The 25,495-nt window shown below is 45.8% G+C and overlaps 1 protein-coding gene across 1 annotated transcript in view; it reads right to left on the reverse strand.

Moving 5' to 3' along the window:
• Nucleotides 1–25,495, reverse strand: part of LOC144773827 (uncharacterized) — a 1,242,163-nt gene that overhangs the window by 757,836 nt on the left and 458,832 nt on the right. Inside the window, exon 4 of the mRNA XM_078658922.1 lies at nt 8,650–8,691. Coding sequence (XP_078515048.1) covers nt 8,650–8,691 — 42 coding nt within the window. The remainder of the gene's footprint in view (nt 1–8,649; nt 8,692–25,495) is intronic.

Here is a 25,495-nt window from a genome sequence, read left to right on the forward strand (position 1 = left end):
GAGGTTCAGAATGCGTTGTTGCGCATCAGGCTTGAGGCCTGTCAGGCGCAGCCATGAAGAACGTCTGGCACATACCCCATGAGCATAGGTATGTCCCGCCAGTATCGCTCAATCTGCAGCAGTGCTAATCATCTGATTAGCCACAAGACTTCCTTCCGTCAGGGTCTCCTCGAAGTCTTGCTGGTCCTCCTTAGGTAATTTGGATGTAAAATGGCCCATTGAGTCCCATAGAGCTCTGTTGTACCTTCCCAAAAGCGCAGCCACGCTAGAAACCTTCAGCGTTGAAGCAGCAGAACTGCAGACCTTGCGGCCCCATGAGTCTTGCAACTTGCTGTCCTTATCAGGAGGAGTGGAAGAGGTGGGTGAGACTGAGTGGGTCTTTCTCGCCGCTGCCACAACTACGGAGTCGGCGGGAGGGTCCGTTTTCACAAAGGTCGGATCAGAGGGTGCGGCCTTATAGTTCTTCTGGATGCGGGCCGGCACCGATCTTACTGATGCAGGGGCCAAGAACACATAATTGACAGGATCCATGATCCCTGGGACCAACGGTAATACTGGACGAGAACCCGACTTTTGGTGAAGGGTCTCAAAGATTACAGTCACGGAGACCTGTGGCACAGACATCTCGATGTTTAATTTCAATGCACCCCTCTGTAGGACATCATGGTAGGTGTTGATATCATCCACCGGGGAAATCCTAGAGACAGGATTATCCACCAAGGTAGGAGAGTAATCCCGCGTGGAAGAGCGGGTAGAAGAGGTAGAAGAAGTAGCTGGCGTTCGAGCTCTTCTTTCTCGGGATCTTCTGGCTGGTACCTCCTGCCTAGGGGAACGATGGCTTCTCCTCTTGTGAGACCTTCTGAACGCTCTTCTCGTGCCGGGGAACAAGATGCAGCTTGTCTCACAGGCGATCTTTCTCTGCGCGTCTTTGAAGTGGAGATCTGTGCACTGGGCTGACATATTCTTGCAGCCGTCTTGTGGCACCCGAGTCTCGCCAATGGCGCAGAGGCCTATTCCATCTGGGTGACAACTGCACACCCTCAGTGGGAGGTCTGCGGGCAGGACTTCTAGATCTGCGGGCAGGACTTCTGGATCTTGATCTGGAAGAACAAGAGAATGACGAGAGGCTAATTCAGTCACTAGGATCACTGAAACCTCCCGGGATCCTCGTTCATGGTGTCTCGATGTCGATCTGGACCGTTCATGGCGCCTCGACATCAACGATCAGAAGGTGCATGTCTCGACTCCGAGCGATGATGACCTTTCGACGATGACCGGTGCTGTCCCACCGTCGACGGAGTCTTTTCCTTCGACGCCAACTGGCTCTGTGGCGCCGGTGGATCAGGCGATCTCGACGTCGTATGCCTCCGACGTGAGGAATGGTCTCTCGACGTCGAGCGGCGTGGTGTTGCCGACGAGGGAGCTGCCTTCGACTTCGAATGTCTACATGACGTCGGCGGAGGGGTTTTGGTCGCCCTCGAAGCTGAACGTGGACGCGACGTCGAAGAAGATGTCCTCCTCGACGGCGGAGGACTTGGGGCTCTCGACTTCGGTCGCTTAGCCTGCGACGACAGAGGTGAGCCAGCTCTCGACGCCGAACGTCGTGACGATGACGAAGGCGGAGGCTCCTTACCCCTCGACGCCGAACGTCATCTGGTTGACGTCGGCGGAGGAGTCACACTTCTCGACGTCGGTCGTCACCTTGTTGACGACGGCGTAGGTGTAACGACCCTCGACGCCGGTTGTCGCTTTGTTGACGACGGCAGAGGTGTAACGACCCTCGACGCCGATCGACGTCTAGTTGACGACGGCGGAGGGGTCTTATCTCTCGACGCCGATCGTCGCCGAGTTGACGATGGCGGAGGGTCTTGTCTCGACGACGACATACCTGATCTTCTTGACGGCGAGCCTGCCGTCGACGGTGATAAATGTCTTTTTTTTAACGAATAACCCACCGGATGCTCCTTTCTCAGCGCTGAGCCCGACGCTGCAGCTGCAGGACGAGAAGACTCGCCCTGTGAAGGTTCTCTGGACCTCTTGGAGCTCTTCTTGGCTGGGGACCTCCCTCTAGAAGACCTAGGGGCTAGCCCATGGACACGAATCCTTTCTCTGTCTTTCAAAGTTCTTGATGACAGAGACTCACAGTGAGGGCAGGTCCTTGGGTCATGGTCTTCAGGTATGCACAGGATGCATACCGCATGGCTGTCCGTCTTTGCCTTCTTCTTGCCACAAGAAGGGCATTTGTCAAAAAGGGAAGGCATTTTCAGAAGAAAAAGCCTACCAACAAGAGGAAACCTACTTAACTAGCTGAAAAACGTCGAAGTAAGGTCAAAAAAGTCGAAATCTGAGAGAATTTTCTGTCAGAAAACAGAAAGAGTGGAGCTGTGGATCCAGGATCCTTCCTGAAGGACCCGGAAAGAACAACTGACCCAACTGTCACCCCTGAGGCATGATGGGATACTGGGGGTCATGAGTGCGTTAAAGGCATAGCACCAGACAGGGCTGCCCCCTGTCACCCCTTCTTTTCTCTCTGGCCATCGAACCCCTGGCAGCTCTCCTGCGAGATAGGGGAGTGGACTGGGGGATCCCGCTGGCAGATGGGACACACACAGTCTCGCTCTACGCAGACGACTTGCTCCTCTATGTGCGGGATCTCACCGCAGTGCCCGCCGTGTTGTCGGACGTCTTCCGGACTTTCGAGGCGGTGTCCGGCCTCAGGGTCAACTGGACCAAATCCGGGGTATACTCATTCAGCCCCGACCTGGGGGAGTGCGATGTGCACCTTGGAGGCACCCGGCTTACCTGGTACCCGACTACGTTCAAGTACCTCGGGCTCTACATCTACAGAGACCCCCAGAGCATACTGGAGGGCAATCTGGTGCGTGCCATCTCCTCGCTGCGGGCTCAGATGACCTTTTGGAAGTCCCTGCCACTGAACGTGCCCAGCCGGATAGCCCTGTCTAAAATGATAGTGCTGCCCAGGCTGCTATACCACTTTGCGAATATTCCGCTGTATGTCCCCACGAAAATATTCCGCGAGCTGGAATCAATGCTCCGTGACTTGATCTGGAACACGGGGCGCCCACGAGTGGCCCTGGCGAAGTTGTACTCCCCGACGGCAGAGGGCGGGCTAGCAGTCCCCAACATGGAGTTGTACTACCTGGCTGCGCAGCTGCAGTGGGTGGCGTACTGGCTCAGCGACACACACCTCGACGACACGGCCAACACTGACTACCAGTGGACACACCCACAGGTGTGCGCCCTGTTTCATCCGCTGACCAAGGGACCCCGTCCCCTGCCCTTGCACGTGGCAGTAGCCCGCAAATGCTTCGTCCGCGGCCTGAGGCTGACGCAGGCTGTCAAGCCATATGCCCCCGCCCTCCCCCTGGTGGGCACCCCCCGGAGGAATGGGATGGTGTCATTACGCAGCATGGAGCCCTGGATTGCAGCGGGAGTAGAGACGATGGGCGACCTGTTTGCGGATGGGGCCCTGCTTCCCTTTGCGGAGCTGTCGGAGGGCACGGGCCTGCCGGCGGGGCAATTCCTGCTGCATGCGTCGGTGGTGAGGGCGTACACGGACTCCTGGGGAATATTCCGGGAGGAGCCACCGATCCACCTGCTGATTCAGTACCTGCACGTTATGGGCAGAGGCTCACACATTGTGCACTGGCTGGCGCAGGCACTCCTCACACACACTCAAAGGCCCACACAGCCGATCAGGGACAAGTGGGCGGCCCACCGCGGAAGGGACTGGACAGATGGGGAATGGAACCTGATCCTGGCCAGCCCTGTGAATATCCCGCGCAACTCCCGCTTCCGAACCATTCAGCTGTACATACTGCACCAGGCGTACCTATCACCGGACAGGATAAACAAATATTTCGGGACCGACACCGCCGCCTGCCCCAGATGCGACCTGCTGGGTGCAGACATCTTGCACATGCTCTGGCACTGCCCGTCTCTGTCCACATACTGGGGAGAGGTGACGTCACTCCTGACACATAGCGCAGGCCCGGGTCTACCTGCATCGTGGGAGGCATGTGTTCTTGGGCTATACAAACGGACCAAACACAATAAAACACAGGCCCGGTTCTGGGATCTGGGTCTCATAACGGCCAAACGACTGCTCACCAGACACTGGAAGAGGCGTGAGCCCCCAGCCCCCGCACACTGGTATACATCCTTCATCAATTGGGCCAGAGCAGAGGGCACAGCGCTGCGCAGGGAGGAGATAGCGGGATTGCGGCAATTCCCGATCGCACACCAGTGGGATGACATCCTGGGGCTCTTGCAGGGGAGGGCAAGGCCAGGGGGCTCACACAAGGGCGACTGAGGCAGGCGGGCGGCCCAGGGGGGACGGCAACATAGACTAGGCCGCGCGACACGCCCTCCCAGGGAGCACCCCCGGCCCTTGGCCACGCATGACACAGGCACAGCCAGCTGCCCGCACGGGGGCCCTCCACCGTACAATGGCCCGACTCTCAACCTAGGCACCACGCCCACGACACTGCCCCCACGAGTACACTCCCCCCCCCTCTCATCTTCACCCTTTATCCACCTCCCAGTTTACGGTTTTTTGGACTCCGGCTCTTCCCAGCTGCAATTTCAACTGCCACCACGCTGCGATGGGAGGGTGCCCCTAGCTGAATACTCGTCAGCGAGCCCGGGGGCGGGCAGCGTCCGTCAAGAACAAAACCAGGGCACCGTCACTGTCAGATGCACACGCCGCGCGCTGGGTTGGCAGTGGGTGAGGCACATTCACACACAGAGGCTGGCCCTCCACAGATCCACGGCTAATTACGCATGCGCGCCAAGGTCCCCACGCTACATTACCACACTCCCGATACACAACGCATTATACACGGGGCCATTGGAGTAGTGCATGCCGGAGGGTCCCGATACGGTACTGACACAACGGTAACGCTGGGACACGCTGTCACAAACCGCTTTGTTTATATTGTTTGCGAAGTTAAAGATTTATGCATAGTTAAATTGTAAAACGAGACGTCATCTACAGAGACAATTGAATGCTGTACGAGGAAGGAATGTATGCACCATATGTGGCCTAGCACAACGGAAGGCGAGAAAAACAACACAGGGCGCCTACTACAGTACACATCTGCCCCAATGGCCCAATGACCTATTGCAGCCGGCCCGCAGGGTTGTAGGCTTTGCTATTTGTACTGCAATTCTTTCTTGAACAATAATAAACGTCTTCAAAAAAAAAATTTTAAAAAATGAGTGCGTTAAAGGCATGGTGTCAGTTTTTTGTAGCATACAGCTACAGGTTAGCTTTTCAGTCTTTTAGACTGTGTGTTTGCAATGCAGCCTGGGAGCTTTCTATGCTTTCAGGATATAATAAGAATTTCTACTGTTTTTTCAGCATTAAAACAGTTTCAAAACAATCTTTGATGTTGTTTTTCATGTTCCTAATGCATATGTTTCATGTATGGTGGAAATTCTTTACAGCATAATCCAGCTCTATGGTTATTTTGGCTGCAATTGCTTGTTTTTATATATATATATGTATATATATATATATGAGTATATATATGTGGGGCACATATAATATAGTGTTTCCGGGGTCCCGCGCATGGGCGGGAATATTCTAATGCTTATGACTATTGATGAGGATCCCCTGGAAGAGAATCATGTCTATCCAGCAGGAACATTAATCACTGGTGTTATCTTGACACTTTTATTGTTGCCCGAAAACTTCTAATTATACTCGGGAATTTGCAGTGCTTTTAAAACTGCTGCCTGAGGACCCCCTGGGAATGTGTCACAGACCCCTAGGGGTCCGCGGACCACAGTTTGGGAAACACTGCTCTACCGCCTACCAAAGCTCACCTGGCTCTTTTTCTGCCCCTTGTGCATCAAGATACACTTGCGCAGAAAATAAATCTCCTAAAGCATGAAAATGTTTATTCCCCAAGGTTCTGTTTATATTTCCTTACTTTTGGTATCTTTGTAGGTGGAGAATGGTTGAATTATCCTCAACACTGCACTATGAACAAGCATTGGCATAGCCAATAGGTCTCACCTTTGGGACCTGGTAAGTTTTTAGCCATGCAACAGTTGATGTTATTGCACCAAGGATATTGTGCTGCATAACTAAATACTTATAAGGTCCCAAAAGCGAGACCTATTGGCTATGCCAATGCTTGTTTTTTAATGCAGCCCCTTTTTCCTTAAAGGAAAACGGGCTGCATTTAAAAAGAAAAATGAAACTTTTCAGTTTCATTTTTTTAAGGGCAGGCAGTGGTCCTTCGGACCAATTTTCTCACATACAAATGGGAAGGGGTCCTCTCTGGAGCCCGTCCTGTTTGCGATTGGTTTACTACCTACTTGAAGTAGGTGGTAAACTGTGAGCGTTTAGCGGACGCAAATGTGGTCACAAAATAATTGTACATGGCATGGTGACTCGCTATTAGGAAGGGATGCCCCTTCCAAATAGAGGAAGTTGTGAATGCGATTTTGCGGGCCAGTGACTAGCAAAATTGCATATGTACATGCCATTACCCTTTTTTGCGGTCGCAAATGGGAGGATCGCCTGTTTGCAGCCTCAAAAAAGGGTTGTACATCTGGCCCTTAAACTGTGGTGCACAAGCAATGCTCTTCATTGTATGGTTTGTCCAGAATCCAAAGTGAATAATGGGGTGAACAGCTGTTTTTAAGTTTACCACTGAAAAAAGTGTGTTTAGCATCACACCTCAAATACATTCGAAGAGTTCTCACGATACAACTCGGTCTAGCCCTACCCCATGTAAAGGTGTTTGCGTACCCAGTCTTCAGTCGAACCCTCACATACATCTGTCCTGATTTCCATCATACTCTATTCTACTTGAATTGAGAAATTTGCAGAACTTTCACAATGAACTTCAATCCGACTTATTGTATTGCACTATTCCAAGCACAAATATCAACAAAGCTCTCACAATATAATTCTAGCTTCACCTTTATATGCACTAATAGAAATGATTCAACGTCGATACAGGTAAAAAAATGTGGACTGCGGAATCCCTACCCATCTCAAACCAACTTCCCACTGCCAACATTACTTAACCTGGAAACAGACTGTTGAGAATGAGAAAGCTTGTGTATCTCAGGTATGTTTATTTGTTGTTAAAATGGGTTCTTTTTTATATGGCATTTACCACTATTCATCATTATATTTCTGAATTGCCAGTGCTTCATACATATGTTTTTAATTATGACCTTTCAACTGCTAAGTGACTCCATGCCATGTGGGCCACTTTCGGCCAATCCTAGATATGTATCAATAGCCCTTCTTATGCTGTGAATTTTAAAAGTATATTCTATAATCGTAGAAATTAAGCCCAAGTGGGATTTCAATTATGCCTGTGTCTAATTCCTGGCATTAAACATTTCTTTTGGGCAAAATTAAGCCATTACACCACATGGTGTAATTGGGGGCCATTTGGCTGTACAGTCCTATCATGGGAGCAAAGGAACAATGCAGACAGACACAATGCAAGCAGATGCAGTTCGCTGCACTTTTGCTTTTTGAGGTATATTTTGGTTCAAAAGAAATCAAAACAAAGATGCACTTTTTGCCGAACAATTGCACACAAAAGCCAGATAAAATGTTTGTGAAATTTAGTCTTACTACGCAAACAGAAATTATAAACAGTTTGCACACCCCTACGAAAAAAACGAAGGAGCACATGCAACCTTCTAAATACCGGTCGCAAAAGGGTAGATTGGCAGAATCTGCCCCTTTGCAACAGGTATTTTTGCATTTGAGATGCATTTGCAATTTAAGTAATCGCAAAATTTGCGATTACTTAAATTGCAAATGTATTTAGGGACTCGCAAATTGCGATTCCTAAATGCACTGCATGATGCAATTTTGAAGTGCGATTTCGCAATTAGGGATCGCAAATTACCAGAAATTTAAAGTTGATGGGAATTTACGAAAACTTTGAAGAATGCACTAAAGTGCATTTTTCAAAGTTCCATGTTACACACTCGCATGCCCTTGTGGCATTTGTGTGCACAACATGTGGTCACATGGCAATTTCAGGGGTGTATCAGGATATCCTTTTAACACCCTTGCACCCTTGAAATTCCACTCGCAAATTGCACATGCAATTCCCATTCATTCCTATGGGCCATTATTTTCTGTTTGAAAGTTTCAAGTGGTTTCAACACCATCCTACATACTGAGTATTGTTGTATGGCTAAGACCAATAAAAAGCCCCACTCCGAAAGGATACACTACTAATTTGAAACAATGATAAAAACACACTAAAGCTCTTGATTATACCATGCCTACATGATTAAATGTCTTAAGGCTTGTTTTGTAAGGGTTATGCAATTGCTCCTGTACTGTCCAATGAGAGGAAAGAAGGAGTTGGGATAGGAGTGATAATTAGGAATTAAAAGAGAAACAAACACACTTCAAAATATTGAACATTATAGAGTACACCAGAATATTTTACAGAGGCCAGGCTCTGGATGAGAAGACTTTTACTTCAGAAGCTGTTATCATATTACACAGATGGAAGTGATAGGTTGGCAATGCCACGAAAGTACCACCAGTGTAAAGGCGACTAAGACACAGTTCCAACTTTAATTCTACCCTCACAGACTAAATATTATGTTAAAATGCAAATAAATACTCACATGGTAGGACAAGAGCTCATTTTTTGCGGTAAGTTTCGTCAACTGCATTTTTGGAAAAATGTGAAAAGAACAAATTAAATTGTGTTGCGATTTATCTCACTGAGTTCACTATAACTTGTAACATAATCTTAGCAGATATTCATTTGTAAAAGTCAATCAACTTTACATTCAGGGAAGGCGCAATGTGCAGAGTTTGATTTGCAGGTAAACCTCGATATCTCATTGGTCCAGTCCCTGGAATAAGGATAAATAAATTCCTATTTAAATCTGAATACTTATGGTTAATTTTCATTGCACTGAGTCTTTAACCTTATCAAAGTCTTTCTATTACGAGAGTGTGTCATGTCAGGTTAACGGGCAACCATGCTGGTCCTTAACATGTAATTGGTGCGTTATCACTTAGTCCCTTTTCTTCATCACAATCTTGATATGATGACGATATGTGGAGTTGTACCAATTCTTTGAACAACAACCATCTGTATTCGCCCACAACTCAGGTCCTCTTGTGTATACTGACGCCAAATCATAATTTGGAATGTTACACAACTGTCTGCAAATAAGTCAAATCAGTGGCTTAGAACACTGCCATTGTCACTCATGCTCTGAGATCATGAAAACGCCTAACTGCAGAAAGGCAATATTTCTAAAAGACTATAAAGTAATGAAGAAATAGAAGGCCAAACTGAAACCTGCAGACACCCTAGGCCATAACATCATGCATAACTACTATCCTCCATGAGTGATACTGGCTAAAAGATGTCCAGGGACTGCAGAAGGCGACAGTTCGGCGAAGGGCACATATATTCTTTTTCAACTGTTTTACAAAGTTTTAAAAACTTCTATGTACATACATGCAGCCCACAATTTCTCCAAGGACAATAATTATGACCCACAGAATTTTATTTTACAATCAGTGTCCCAAACCACTAGACACAACCTATTGATAGTGGTGTGGAAATGAGCAGCCCAAAGTGTGAGTTATTCATCACAAATAGTCTAACAGAAAAATACACTGTTATCGGTAATCAGGGTTGCCCACATCAGGCCAGCACCCCATCATGAGTTATCCTCGGCCACCCTGCTAGTTCAGGGCGTGATTGCTCGTATGTTAACAAGTATGCCTGAAGCAGGCCTAAGATAGTCATGGGTCTGTGCTGGCCTGTGGAAGTGTGGAGTAGTAGGATTTCAACTGGTTATGGCAGTATAAAAGATCTTTTAGCCAGGTTTGCACAGCATGGATCCTGTTCCTTCCCCAAGGTTAAGTCACTAGAGCTATGCAGGTAAACCACTATACACTAACTACATGGGGTGTTAATGGTGCATCCCAATAGGGCCATCTCTGGAGACAGCACCATGGCCTCTCCCATCATGTCAGAGAGGGTTTGGAACACCCCACACTAGTATTGACTTATCAGCGGGCAGGACCAAGCAAGAGGAATAAAGTTAGCACCTGGCATGCAACCTCTTGCAAAGTGAGAGTCAGCCATGAATATGTTATGAACAGTTTCATTGGGGTGTGGTAGATATGATGTATGAATTTAAAATGGAGCGGACACCACTGGCCATTAGAGGGCTAGATTACCAATTTGGCCACAGCAGTACAACCATTCATTGTCTAGGATCACACTCCCCTGGCCCGCTTCCTATTGTGCCCTAACATTGGGCACCACAACTAGAGACTCAACTTGCATTGTGGATTACAGCCTGTTGCCCGTTCTCTATTAACTTACTAGATTGGGTAGTAATAAGCATCATTAGTATTTTACAGGAAAAGGGTTCCTGAGGAAAAGACAGGTAGTACTCCTTATATAATGCCAGGAATAGAAGGAATGTAATGGTGTCAAGTACAGAGAAATCCTCCCCACCCATGCCAGTTTTTGGAGAAACCCATCTTTAGCTAGTCGTGTGCTTACCACTGAGTTAATTTCAGGATGGCTATGGTGGGAAGCTTTTTCAATCATTGAACTCAGTGGAAGGGGGTGTGCCGGCCCGTGTTCTATCTCCAAGTGTTTCATGTACAGAACTGGATGCAGCCAGCCAAAATGAGCCTAGGCACGGTAAGGATTAGTTACTTACCTGTAATCCTAGTTCTCTTCCAGGGATATACTCATTAAAGTCATAAGCACTGAATAATCTCCGCCCATGAGCGGGAACCCGGAACATATAATAAAATATATATATAATAATAGTACATAGTACTAAATAAATTATACACATATATATGTATAACCAATAAAATGCAGACCAACATAACCCATAGGCTAATAGAGCCATAATTACATATTTTCTGCAGTATGAAAATAAACCATATAAACAATGCAATAAAAAGGCATGAGCCTCAAAAGCATTCCATAATCAGCAAAAAACTTTTTATTTTCATCAAAGAATTTGTAATAAAAGGTGTTAGAGACGGGACCCCTGGCTGGCCAAGGCTCACGCCAAAGTCAGTCAGGGATCACCATTTCTAAGTCAGGACAAGGGAGTTACACACCAAGATAACCCCTGCTCACCCTCTAGGTAACGTGACGCGAGCAGCAAGGCTAAACTTGGAGGCGATGTGAGTTAAGTGTTTGCGCACTCACCCTCAGCAACAACACCCAAGGCCCACCACAAAGGAAAATCCACACAAGGTTATATCAAAAATAGCCTTTGTATTATAATAAAAACACATTAGATAAAACACACACTTTACAATGTGCCAACAGGCACGGGCAGAATTTACAAGGGATTATGTACAGGACAGGGCCACCTGGACCACTGCCAGGGGTATGCAGTTTTAGACTTAGCACTTGTAGGTATAACACTTAGCACATAAACATATAATGACTGTAGCATTAAAACTAGTAAATGTAGCACACAACCAGGAATTACTGGTAAAGGGTAAATACCTCCTACGCAACCCTAACCACTGTAGGAAAATCACGCAGGGAACTAGGACCTTATTCTCAGGACCTATAGGAACATAAAACAATCACCTAAGCAAGTCACATTTAGCAAAGGAAATAAAACATAAACAATCCTCTAAGCAGGTCACTTTTAGCAAAGGGGAAGAAACATAAAACAATCACCTAAGCAGATCACTTTTAGCAAAGGTAATAAAACATAAAACAATCACCTAAGCAGGTCACTTTTAGCAAAAGTAATAAAAAAATAACAATCCTCTAAGCAGGTCACTTTTAGCAAAGGGGAAGAAACATAAAACATTCACCTAAGCAAGTCACATTTAGCAAAGGTAATAAAAAAATAACAATCCTCTAAGCAGGTCACTTTTAGCAAAGGGGAAGAAACATAAACAATCACCTAAGCAGGTCACTTTAAGCAAAGGTAATAAACAAAAATTGCGCAAGGTGCACATGGCACAACACTAGAACTGTCCCTCAGGCCAACTAGCCTTGCAAGGGCTAAAATGCCCTGAGTCCAAATGTCAGGGTAGGCTGCGCAGCCTCAAGAACAATGGTGGGGCGAAACACAGTGTGGGAGCCTCGGGGCTCTAACCAACTGACTGTCCCTCAAGAGCCTCGCTGGGCTCTGTGAAGTAATGGCACCTCGAGCCTCTCTGGGCTCGCAAAACAACTGTGGCTGGAGCCTCTCGGGGCTCAAAGAACAACTGGGGCCCAAGAGCCTCTCAGGGCTCGAAGAACAAATGCCCCCAGCAACGTAGGAGCCCCGCTCGGGGGCTCGAACGCAAAGATATGCCACCTGAGCCTTGACCAGCTCTTAATAAACAAAAAGGCGCCTTCGCGTTGGAGCCTCTGCTCGGGAGACTCGGGATTCACAAGGCACCTCAGGGAGATCGCACCCAAAGGGGGGGGCGGGCACGGGCACCAGCACTGTGCCCCGACGCCCCCTCCCAACAACAACACCGGACTACACTCACCGGTCGGCGGGACTCGGTCGGTCTCCTGGGCGGCCTCTGGAGAGCTGCGCGTCTCCTCTCACCACGGAGGGGGCAGGCACCGGAAATGTGCCTCGGGCCCCCTCCGCCTGGATTCCGCAACTGCTGCCGGACACCGGGCACGCTCCCTCGAGGGAGCCTCACTTCCTGCTCCGTCGCCGGTCGAACCCCTTTGGTTGCCAGGCGGCGCCTGCGGCTGGGACCAATCCCAGCGCAGCGGGTGCCTGACGTCAGGGGAGCTGCGAGGCGGCAAGAGGACAGCCTTCCGGGCCAGCGGCGGTGATGCGGGGTTGAAGAGGGGTAGGCTCCCTCCTGTAAATATCAGCACACGGGCGGCAAGGACGCGGGGCAAATGCGGCATGGGCAGCCGCTAGGCAAAAGTAAAGGCGCTATTGAGCGCTGGGGCCAAAAATGAAGCGCTCCTAGCACTATAAGTGAAATAGAGCGCTCTCAGCGCTAGGTGGGAGATCACAGCGCTCCCCAGCGCTGAAGGACATAATAAAGCGCTCCCAGCGCTAAAGGAAGAGTAAAGCGCTCCTTAGCGCTAGCAGGGAAAGGAAAGCGCTCCCAGCGCTAAGGGCACCAAAAAGTCCAGCAAGAGTCTGTAGGCAGGCAGGGGGGCAAGGCTGGGCCCAGAGCCAGCTCACTGGGTCTCCAGGCAGGGAGGCAATCCAAGTGGCGGTCCTCCAGGCCCCAGCAACAGCAGCAGCCCCCTCAGGATCCTGGAACAGAACAGAGAACAAATTGTAAGGGGACACAGCCCCTTCTTATACTACTAAATCCTTTGTTTGGAGGTGCAGGGTGGGGGAGAAACCAGTCGCAGCTGGTTTTGGAGCACCCTTGATGGCTCAACCACCCCTTTCATTCACTGGGGAGGCTAGGGTCGTTAGACGCACCACAGGGGGCGGAGACAGCATTGTGTGGGGAAAGTCCATCCCCATTCAGGAACCAGATGCAGCCCTCCCTCACATCACTCATGCTGATCTCCCCACTCACCACTGGGCAGACCCATCCGGACTTCCTGGAGCCAGGCTTGCCAGCCAGCTCCAGCCAATCACGCTTCAGCTCCCTCACTGTACACAAACATCAATGTCTAGAAGTGGCACTTCCCCACTAGACACATACAAGCCGCACATACCATCGCGCAGCATTCACTCTCACGAGTTCGCTCATAAATAAATACCAAACTCAAGCCTGCACTCCCCACGCATCAGGAACTACCAGGGACACACACATTCCCCATGCATTCCTATGGGAGGGCAGGCCAGCCTCACTACACGCACGCACTTTACTCTGGGACACAGGGAAAAAGTGCGCAGAGACCCAAAAATCACTACCACAGATCACATACTAAAAGCAAAAAGATTAGGGGTGAACCTGCCATAAGGGCCAAGTCCAACAAAAGGCAATTAGCCTAAGAAGGCTGCATACAGAAAAACTATTCCTGTACAGAAAATCAGACTGACACCTCGCCTTTAAGGCCTCAGAGAATCTGAACACTTTGCCTTGAAGGCCTCCAGGGGAACTCTGTTCCCATCATGCACCACAGGTGACAGTTAGGTCAGTTCTTTTGTACGGTACAGTAAACTTAGCAGGAATCTGCATCTAGAAATACAATATTACCATATTCAAAAAACCATAAAGCTACTGCTCGCCCGGGGAGGCGGGAGGGTGCTTATGACTTTAATGAGTACACCCCTGGAAGAGAACTAGGATTACAGGTAAGCTACTCATTAATAGTCATAAGCACTGAATAAAGTAGCAAGCTCATACCCACAAAACGCGGGCGAACAGAGAAAATAACAACAATAGCTGTAACACACAGATCTCAGCTAGAATTAGCAAATACATTTCGAAGAGATGCTTGCCCAACTTGTGCATCTGCCTGTGTGTCTGAGTCAAGGCAATAATGGCGAGTAAAAGTATGCACTGAACGCCTCACAAATTTCTGCCATAGAAACATTTCTAAGGAGAGCTATGGTAGAAACTTTCCCTCTTGTAGAATGTGCCTTTGGTCTTCCTGACAAAGATCTATTTGACAACTGATAAGTTAGAAGGATACAAGAAACAATCCATCTAGCAATGGACCTCTTAGATGCTGCAGAGCTTGTATTCACAGGACCATAGTTAATGAACAAACGGTCTGATTGTCTCAAAGTCTTTGGGGCCCATGCATCAAGGGTTTTTGCATTCGCAAACGGTCCGAATCGCAAAATTCGGCCATTTGCGAATGCAAATCCCTTTTTTGGGATGTATCAAGCTTTTTGCTTTTTTCGCAATTTAAGAAATTGCAATTTATTTGCGATTTCTTAAATTGCGTTTGCATTTAAGAAATTGCAATTTTGCGATTTCTTAAATGCAATGCATCATTTTTTTTAAATTGCGAATTCGCAAATAGGTAGAGGTAAATTACCATGAAGTTAACCTTCATGGTAATTTGCGAAAACTTTGAAAAATATTTCATTTTACACACACACATGCCCTTGGGGCATGTGTGTGTGAAAAATGTACTTAAAGGTACATTTCAGGGGTGCAGGGGGGGGGTCCTTTGGACCCCCCCTGCACCCTTGAAATTGCATTCTCATTTTGCGATTCCTTAATTGCGAACCGCAAAATGAGAATGCCTTCACATTCATTCCTATAGGAATCAATGGAAAGGGATTCCTTAATTGTGATTCGCAAATTGTGAATCGCAATTAAGGAAAATTAAGAAATCGCAAAATTAATTGCGATTTCTTCATGCATAGCAGGTTGCAAATTCTTAATTGCGATTCCTTAATTTTCGCAATTAAGAATTCGCAAACGGGAACATTGATGCATGTGGGCCTTTGTTCTATCTAAATAAAACTTAAGGACTCTCTTCAGATCTAAGGAATGAAGAGCCCTTTCAGCAGGAGCAGCAGGATTTGGAAAAAAGGTACGCAAGGTTATTGCATGATTAATATGAAAATCTGACACAACCTTGGGCAGAAAAGCAGGAAACGTCCTGAGTACCACTCTATTAGAATGTACACAGTAAATGGTTCTTTGCAACACAGAGCCTGAATCTCGCTCACTCTTCGAGCAGAAGTAATAGCCACCAGGAACGCTACTTTCCAAGTTAAGTGTTGCAAGGAAGACTTATGTATAGGTTCAAAAGGAGCACCCATTAACTTAGTTAACACCACATTAAGCTCCCACGGTGGAGAAGGAGACCTGACTGGCGGATACACCTTTCTCAAACCTTCCAGAAAATCCTTTACTGCAGGCATCCTAAAGAAGGAGACCTGAGAAGGTGACTTTCTGTAGGCTGTGATCGCAGCAAGATGGACTTTAATAGAATTAAATTGAAGACCAGATCTTGCTAAATGTAAGAGGTAGGGCAAATCACCTGTTCCTGACCATGGATAGGATCAAACCCCTTACTCTCACACCACAGGTAAAATCGTTTCCACTTAAATCCATAGGATTTCCTTGTAGAAGGCCGTTTTGCCTCCTTAAGAATGTGCATACAGTCAGGATTCAACTGCAAGTGTCCATACTGGATGACTTCAGGAGCCATGCTGCCAGGCGGTAAACAGTCATAATATCGATTCCAAAATATAGAATGGACATAATATCGAAGTAAAAATATAGAATGGACAAAATATCGAATGGACACAATATAATGGTTAAAAATATCGAATTTAAGGTAAGTAATATCGATTTTCAAAATATAGGAGTCAAAATATCGAAGTATACAATATAGGCATTAAATATATCGATTTTTTAATAATATCAATTTTTTAAAAGTGTTTTGTATGTTAGAATATGTGTGAAAAGTGTATATTAATTTTTGTAATGTATGTTTAATGTATTTTAAGTAATGAATTTTATGTTATTTAATTTTTGCGTAATTTAATTCTGTAGCGGGTTGTGGGTTTATAGGGGAATAGGGTGGGAAGTAATTTAATTATATTAAATTAAATATTACTTTTTAGCAATTATTATCAATTTTTAATTAAATTTTGCTTTTTAGTTCTGTAGCGGGTTGTGGGTTTATAGGGGAATAGGGTGGGAAGTAATTTAATTGTAATTAATTAAATATTTTTATTTATTTATTGGTATTCATTTTGAATTTATTGTTATTTTTTAATTGGTAATTAATTTTTATTAATTGATAAATTAATTTGTATTAATTGATTAATTGTTAATTATGTTAATTTTCTAAATGTATTTTCTGTAGCGGGTTGTGGGTTTATAGGGGAATAGGGTGGGAAGTAATTTAATTGTAATTAAGTAAATCATTTTTTTCATTTATTGGTATTGATTTTAAATTTATTGTTAATCAATTTTTAATTGGTAATTCATTTCTATTAATTGGCAATTAATTTTTATTAATTGGTAATTATTTTGTATTAATTAAATATTTGATAATTATGATAATTGTATCATTGTATTTTCTGTAGTGGGATGTGGGTTTATAGGGGAATAGGGTGGGAAGTAATGTAATTGTAATTAATTACATATTAAAAATACTTTTTGTGTATTGATAATTAATTTACTGTTAATTTTTAATTGGTATTAATTTTTATTATTAATTAGTTTTTGTTATTGAAAATTAATTAGTTGTTAAATAATTGTGAATAGGTTATTAATTTTTAATAACTAATTTGTAGTTGTATTTCTAATTAATTATGACATAATATTAAATTGGTTATTAATTTCAATTAATGTTTTATTGGTATTGATATTTAATTTAATTTAAATAATATATTAAATCATTACTTTCCCTACTGTTAAACTCACTGGAGTGGGAATAGTAATTTTCACCCTCCCGCTATCCAACGCTTTCCCTACTGTTGCACTCTCTGGAGTGGGAATAGTATTTTTTACCGCTCCGCTATCCAACGCTTTCCCTACTGTTGTACTCTCTGGAGTGGGAATAGTAATTTTTACCCCTACGCTATCCAAAGCTTTCCCTACTGTTGCACTATCTGGAGTGGGAATAGTAATTTTCACACTCCCGCTATCCAACGCTTTCCCTACTGTTGCACTCTCTGGAGTGGGAATAGTATTTTTTACCCCTACGCTATCCAACGCTTTCCCTACTGTTGCACTCTCTGGAGTGGGAATAGTAATTTTTACCCCTACGCAATCCAATGCTTTCCCTACTGCTGTACTCTCTGGAGTGGAAATAGTAATTTTTACCCTTCCAATATCCAACGCTTTCCCTACTGTTGCACTCTCTGGAGTGGGAATAGTAATTTTTACCCCTACGCTATCCAACGCTTTCCCTACTGTTGCACGCTCTTGAGTTGGAATAGTAATTACTACCCTCCCGCTATCCAACGCTTTCCCTACTGTTGCACTCTCTGGAGTGGGAATAGTAATTTTTACCCTTATGCTATCCAACGCTTTCCCTACTGTTGCACTCACTGGAGTGGCAATAGTATTTTTTACCCCTACCCTATCCAACACTTTCCCTACTGTTGCACTCTCTGGAGTGGGAATAGTAATTTTTACCCCTACGCTTCCAACGCTTTCCCTACTGTTGCACTCTCTAGAGTGGGAATAGTATTTTTTTACCCCTACGCTATCCAACGCTTTCCCTACTGTTGCACTCACTGGAGTGGGAATAGTATTTTTTACCCTCCCGCTACCCAACGCTTTCCCTACTGTTGCACTCTCTGGGGTGGGAATAGTAATTTTTACCCTTACGCTATCCAACGCTTTCCCTACTGTTGCACTCTCTGGAGTGGGAATAGTAATTTTTACCCCTACGCTATCCAACGCTTTCCCTACTGTTGCACTCTCTGGAGTGGGAATAGTATTTTTTACCACTACGCTATCCAACGCTTTCCCTACTGTTGCACTCACTTGAGTGGGAATAGTATTTTTTACCCCTACGCTATCCAACGCTTTCCTTACTGTTGCACTCACTGGAGTGGTAATATTAAATGTTACCCTCCTGCTATCCTATGGTAAAATATTGTACATTTTTTATTAATAACTTAAATTAGACATTTTAAAAAATTCGATATTTTGACTGACTATATTTTTTACAGACTATATTTTGGATTCAATATTTTTGTACTTACCTGTTTGTAGATAGGAATTCGATATTTTGGTGACTATATTTTGGTAAGTCTATATTTTGTCATTCTATATTATGTCAGTGATCCCTGCCAGGTGCAGGGAGGACAGATTGGGGTGGAACACTCTCCCCTTCTGTTCGGACAGAAGATCCGGGTGACACGGCAATCTCCTGTGTGGTACTTCCGACAACTGAAGGAGATCTGGAAACCACCATTGGCGTGGCCACTCCGGGGCAATCAAAATCATCCTGGATGCGGTTCTGTACATCCTGTTGATTACTGGCGGAATCACGGGGGTCGGTGGAAAAGCGTACAGTAAGTTCTGACACCAGTCTATCAAAAGGGCATTCCCCTGAGACCCGCTCTGGGGAAACCTGGACGCGAAGACGGGGTATTTTGCGTTTTCCGCGTCTGCGAAGAGATCGATATCTGGTGTTCCCCATGCCTGAAAAATACTGTTTGTGACTTCCTCGTTGAGAACCCAATCGTGAGCCTCGACAAAGTCTCTGCTTAGGAAATCCGCTTGCGAGTTGAGAACTCCCGGCAGATGTACAGCTGTTATCGACAAGTCTCTTGCCAGTAACAAATTCCAGATGGTCTGGGCTTCTATGGACAGAGTCCTGGACCGAGTCCACCCCTGCTTGTTTAAATAATACATTGTCGTTGTATTGTCTGTTTGCACCAGGAGGGACCGAGACTGGAATGATGGAAACAGGGACTTGAGGGCTAGATGAACAGCCCGCAGCTCCAGCAGGTTGATGTGATAGCCCTTCTCTGAGTCGGACCATAGCCCTTGTACTTGCAGAGGGCCCATATGAGCACCCCAACCTTGGAGTGAAGCGTCCGTGATCAGAGTCTGCACCAGAGGGTCTTGATGAAATGGAACACCTCTCATCAAGTGTGATGTCTTCATCCACCACCTGATGGAATCCTTGGCGGACTGCTGAAGAAGAACTCGATCCTCCCAACATTCCGTCCACTGACTCCACTGATCCTCTAGACACTGTTGTAGAGGACGCATGTGCAACCTTGCGTTTGGAACTATGAAGATGCACAATGCCATGGATCCCAGAGGAGAAGATACTTGACGAACTGTCGGATAAGTGGATTGACAAAGAAGTTGACACTTCGACCTGATTGATAACCACCTCTCCTCCGAAGGACACACGTTTTCTCTTTCTGTGTCCAGAAGAGCTCCCAGGTAGTGGATTCGCTGAGTAGGATTCATAATTGACTTTTTGAAATTGACCTGGAGACCCAACTTGTGCATGAGATGAAGGCATATGGACAGATGATCTTCCAACAGAGATTTGGATGAACTTTTTAGGAGCCAGTCGTCCAAGTAAGGATAAATGAAAATTCTCCGCTTTCGAAGGAAGGCAGCAACCACCGCCATACACTTGGAAAACGTTCGGGGAGCTGACTTTAGCCCGAATGGAAGTACTGCATACTGGTAGTGATGAACAGACACTTGAAACCTGAAAAATCTGCGATGCCTTTTGGAGATTGGAACATGAAAATATGCATCCTTCAGATCGATGGAACACATCCAGTCACCTTGATGTAATTGAGGGAATACTTGATGGCGCGCTAACATTAGAAACTTTTCCTTTCGAATGAACCTGTTCAACAGTCTGAGATCCAGTATGGGCCTGAATTCTGCTTTGGGACCTTTCTTTTCCCCCAGGAAAAACCGGGAGTACAGACCTTTGTTTCGCTGTGGACGAGGGACTTTCTCTATTGCTTTCTTGCACAGAAGCATGTTTGCTTCTTTTTGCAAAAGCTTTAGATCGTGATGAAAAATTGCCTTCGGACTGATAATGGGAGGAGGTTTCTTGAATTTTAGGAGGTAGCCATTTTGGACAATGTCGATGACCCACCTGTCCTTTGTTAATCTTCTCCACTCGTCCACGTATGACGCAATGCTTCCTCCTACCGGAGTGGACAACGGCTGTGGAGGAAGTCTCTTCTCATTGCTTTTGAGGCTGTTTTGCAGCAGAGGACTGTTGCCTGTTTCCCCCCCTGCCTCGCCCAGGTCTGTGCTGTTGAAATTGAGACCTCTGTTGGTTCTGGCCTTGATTTTGCAACGACCAGTTCGACGATTGCCCACGTTGCTGGAACGACCTCTTGTCATAAGGACAAAAATTACGCCGGCTGAAGTCTTTCTTCTTCTCCAGGCCCACTGCCTTCAGAGTGTCCAGCTCCAACTTCATCTTGGTCATCTCATCATCCGCATGAGATCCAAATAATGTCGACCCGTTGAAGGGTAGATTAACTATCTTTCTTTGGGCATCAGGCTTCAGACCCGTGAGACGCAGCCAAGCCGATCTTCTGGAGCATACGCCGTGAGCATAACCGTGCGCTGCCAGATCAGCCGAATCCGCAGCCGCACTTATACTTTGGTTTGCCACCAAACCACCTTCTTCCACAATCTCCAGGAAATCTTTCTGATCTTCCCTTGGAAGTTTGTCTGCAAACCTCGCTTGAGAGTCCCATAAGAGGCGATCATAGCGACCCAGCAAAGCCGCAGCACTGGCCACTCTCATGACCGAGCCAGCAGTGTTACACATCCTTCGGCCCATGGAATCCATATTTTTACTGTCTTTCTCAGGTGGGGCAGACGAGACAGACATAGCCGAATGGGCCTTTCTGGCTGCAGCCACTATCAGAGAATCTGGTGGTGGATCTGTGCGCAGAAACAGGGGGTCTTGATCAGGTGCCTTATACTTTTTCGCAATCCTTGAGGGACCTGATCCTACTGTTGCTGGAGTCAAGAATGTTTTCATTGCCGGTTCCAACAAACCAGGCACCAGTGGAAGAAGAGGCCTAGCAGAGGACTTTTGATGTAAAGTCTCAAATATGACAGAAGATTTCAACTGAGGCACTCTCATAGTAATGTTGAATTTACTCGCCCCACGACATAAAACCTCATTGAAGGTTCCCAAATCATCTACAGGCGAAACCCTAGAAGGTGGTGTAGATGAAATCGTGGGCGAATAGTCTCTGTAAGAAGACCTTGTTGGAGATGAAGAAGCAGGAGATCTATGTCTTCTCTCAGGAGTAGCAGATCGATGCCTACTGCGTTCCCTAGAACGGGAACGCCTTCGCACTGGAGATCTGGATCTCCTTGGAGACCCACCAGCCGGTGGTCTCGAAGCCTCCATAGTCAGTGGTATTAGATTAGGTCTTGGCTGCATCTTCCAATGACGGATACTCTCTAGCCATCTTGGAGACATACCTGCAGGTGGTGTTTTACGCATCGGAGAGCCCTCAGGAGAAACCTGCACAATCTGCATTCCCAACGAAGACGAAGAAGCAGATGATGAAGCACTCCCAGTTGTATGTGGAGACCCAGATGCTGGAGCCTGCACCTTTCTGGGGATCAACTGTCTTTCTCCTGACGCTGACTTTCTTGACATCGAGTCAGAATGAGCCACCACTGAAGAATCTTGGTGTGGCGAGGCTCCAACCACTGGAGATCTATTCACTGATGCCCTTGACTGCAGGTCGTGTGAAGCAGACCTTGGAGGGTCATCCAACACCCTCGACGCTGATTCAGACCTTGACAAAGACCTATGAGAGGTCCGAGAGGCTGATCTAGAATGCCTCGACGTCGACCGTGAGACAAGCAGCGGAGACCTTGACGTCGACTTCCACAACGTCGGCCATTTTCTCGACGCCGACTGGACCATCTCATGCCTCGATCCCGAGGCATGCCTCGACGTCGAACCATGTCTCGATGGCGATCTGGATCGTCTTCTCTTTTCAGGTCTCGACGTCGTACCTTCGTCTCAAAGTCGATCTGAACTTTTCTCTCGACGTCGATCTAACTCTTCCTCTTGACGATGATCGCTCTCTCTCTCTCAACGTCGACTGCCTTGCTCTCGGCGTCGTCCTCACAGCAATCGACACCAGATGTCTCGACGTCGATACACTTCTCGACGGCGACCTCAATCTCCGCTTCGACGCCGACTTATGCCTTACCGGCGATATCTTCGACGTCGATGCAGTTTTCTTTGGTCTCGACGTCGACGGTGATCTTGATTTCGACGCCGCACTTACTTTCTTCGACGTCGACGCTTCCTGATGCCGTTTTGTCTTGCTTTTACCTTCAGGAGAAGCAGATCTTCGACGTTTTGAATGAGGAAGTGGACCTTCCAGATGACAAAACACTCTTTGCCCCCTTTTCACGACGTCCTTCTCTCTCCATAAGCCCCAAAAGCCGAACCTTTTCTCTCTCTTTCAAAGTTCTGCTAGAAAGCTTGAGGCAATGGTAACATTTTTCCACATCATGTGTGGAAGGTAGACAAACCACACAAACAGATTGAGGATCTGTTTTGGACATCTTCTTCCCACAGGAAGGACACTTATAGAATAAAGGTGGCATAACTGACTAACATTTTTCGAAAGATTCAGTCAGAAAAGGTAGACAAACACCACCATAAGCCAATACTGTAAAAAAAGTCTAATTCAGCCGAGCTCAAGTTCCAGGTTCCTCACAGAACAAGCCGGAAAAAAGAACTGACCTAACTGTCACCTGTGGTGCATGATGGGAACAGAATTCCCCTGCAGGTCTTAAGGGCAAAGTGTTCAGATTCTCTGAGGCCTTAAAGGCGAGGTGTCAGTCTGATTTTCTGTACAGGGATAGTTTTTCTGTATGCAGCCTTCTTAGGCTAATTGCCTTTTATTACAAATTCTTTGATGAAAATAAAAGGTTTTTTGCTGATTATGGAATGCTTTTGAGGCTCATGCCTTTTTATTGCATTGTTTATATGGTTTATTTTCATACTGCAGAAAATATGTAATTATGGCTCTATTAGCCTATGGATTATGTTGGGCTGCATTTTATTGGTTATACATATATATGTGTATCATTTATTTAGTACTATGTACTATTATTATATATATTTACACACATATATATATATATATATATATATATATATATATATATATATTATTATTATATGTTCCGGGTTCCCGCTCATGGGCGGAGATTATTCAGTGCTTATGACTATTAATGAGTATCCCCTGGAAGAGAACAGTTTAGCTCAAAGTCAGACACCACCGGACCCCTTTGATGACAGGGCAGTGTCAGTATCTTCCAAATGACTCTAGGTTGTTTGCCCACCCAGTCAAGTGTTTTGAAGAATTGCTGATTCAGGGGAATGTGGACAATACAAAACAAATATAGCAGCTTGGGCAAAACTATTATTTTCATAAGGACAATCAGGGATATAGGGAGTTGTTTCCACCTGTGGACCTATTCTTCTATTTTCGCCCAAATCACCCCATATTATTCAGCAATAACTGTGGATTTGTCCCAACCAATCCACACTCCAAGGAATTTGTCTGACGTTGAACTCCAGGGAAGGGGAATCCACTATACAGACCTGAGAGCCTGGTGTTAGTGGTAAGATTGTAGCTTTATTGCAGTTTATCATAATACCTGACAGTGCTTTGAGTGCTGTGTGAAATGGGATTGTTGGTTCATTAGAGTGTGACCCCTGTTCAAACAACAGCCACATTCCCTTACAGGATGAACAACAAGAAACACCTAAATAAACCTACGCTGAACCCTGGGTAGCTTGGCAGAAAAAGCAGCCAGGCTAAATTTAGAGGCAATGTATCCAGTATTTATGCAGCACACAAATAGCAATAAAGTGAGAAAATAACATAAGAAAAATCCCACACCAATTTTGAAAACTAGAGCAAATTGTAATAAATTATTTGACACCAAAATGACAAAAATCTAATCAGTAGAACCAGAGTCATGAATTTTTAAAGTTTTTATTAAAAATTAGCACCTAAAGCATTAATGCTGACATCTAGTCGTTAGAGACTGGGTCAAAGTCAAAAAATGTGACTGACTGCGATGAAGCACAGTTCGAATACCAGAAGCACTTACCTTTGGATGGAGACATTTTGAGAAAAATGCTCTGAGAAGGTAAAGTTCAGTGGGGCAAGGCTGCAGGTGGTAGCCAAGGAGGAAGAGTTGTCCTTGGGGAGCCTTAGGTCAAAGTTAGTGTCCATAATGTCCACTAGGGCTGCCATAGCATAGTGGTGCATGCAGGTCTCAGAGTTTGAGCAGTCCAGATACTTCTTTACGACTAAATAGAAATCACCAACCCACAGTATCGGTTTGAGTTGATAATGAAATGCATTTGTTCCACATCTGTCTACGAAAGTAAAGGTTGTCAGTGTTCAGGCTGTATGTGTTAGTATGATATGTTTCTTATTTATTAAAGCTTGGATTACATTGAAGAGACCTTGTGTGTTGTTACCTAATGAAGGGGTTTGAAAGGAGAACATAAACGACCTAGAGAAATAGGACCTGTGCAGTATTCTTAGTTGTACTAGTCTGGAACGAGACCTAATGGCCACTTCCCTTGGACTTAGGAGTACCTCATCCCAATCGCCGTCTTCCAGCAGTCCCAAATTGGCTTCCAAAGCCTCCGTCAGCAGCCCCAGAGGATACGGGGAGTTGTGTACGATCTTCTCTTACGTCAGAGAGATGGCCTTTGCCATTATAGGGTCTAGCAGAAGCCTGTCTTCCTGTGGCGTGTACTCCATTAATTGTTCTCCCATTGTGATATGTCTCTTGAGTGTGAGACTCAGTTGTAAGTGGCGAAACCTTTCTGTTTCTGCCATATTGTACTCTGTCTGAAACTCCTCAAATGCAATCAGGGCTTGGCTTTGCCAAATGTAACCCAGTGAGTCTTTCCCCAGTAGTCCCCACTTGTGGAATCCCTCCAGGTGTCCCACATCATTTAGTAGATCACTGTCCCAGAGAGCGGTTTTCTCTGTCAGTTTACCTGCACATTTTAAATACTGATGGACCTCATGCCATATTTGAATCACTGTCTGGGTGTGCAGTGGCATCTGATGTATTCCG

Source organism: Lissotriton helveticus, chromosome 8 (assembly GCF_964261635.1).
Source record: "Lissotriton helveticus chromosome 8, aLisHel1.1, whole genome shotgun sequence".
Taxonomy (NCBI): domain Eukaryota; kingdom Metazoa; phylum Chordata; class Amphibia; order Caudata; family Salamandridae; genus Lissotriton; species Lissotriton helveticus.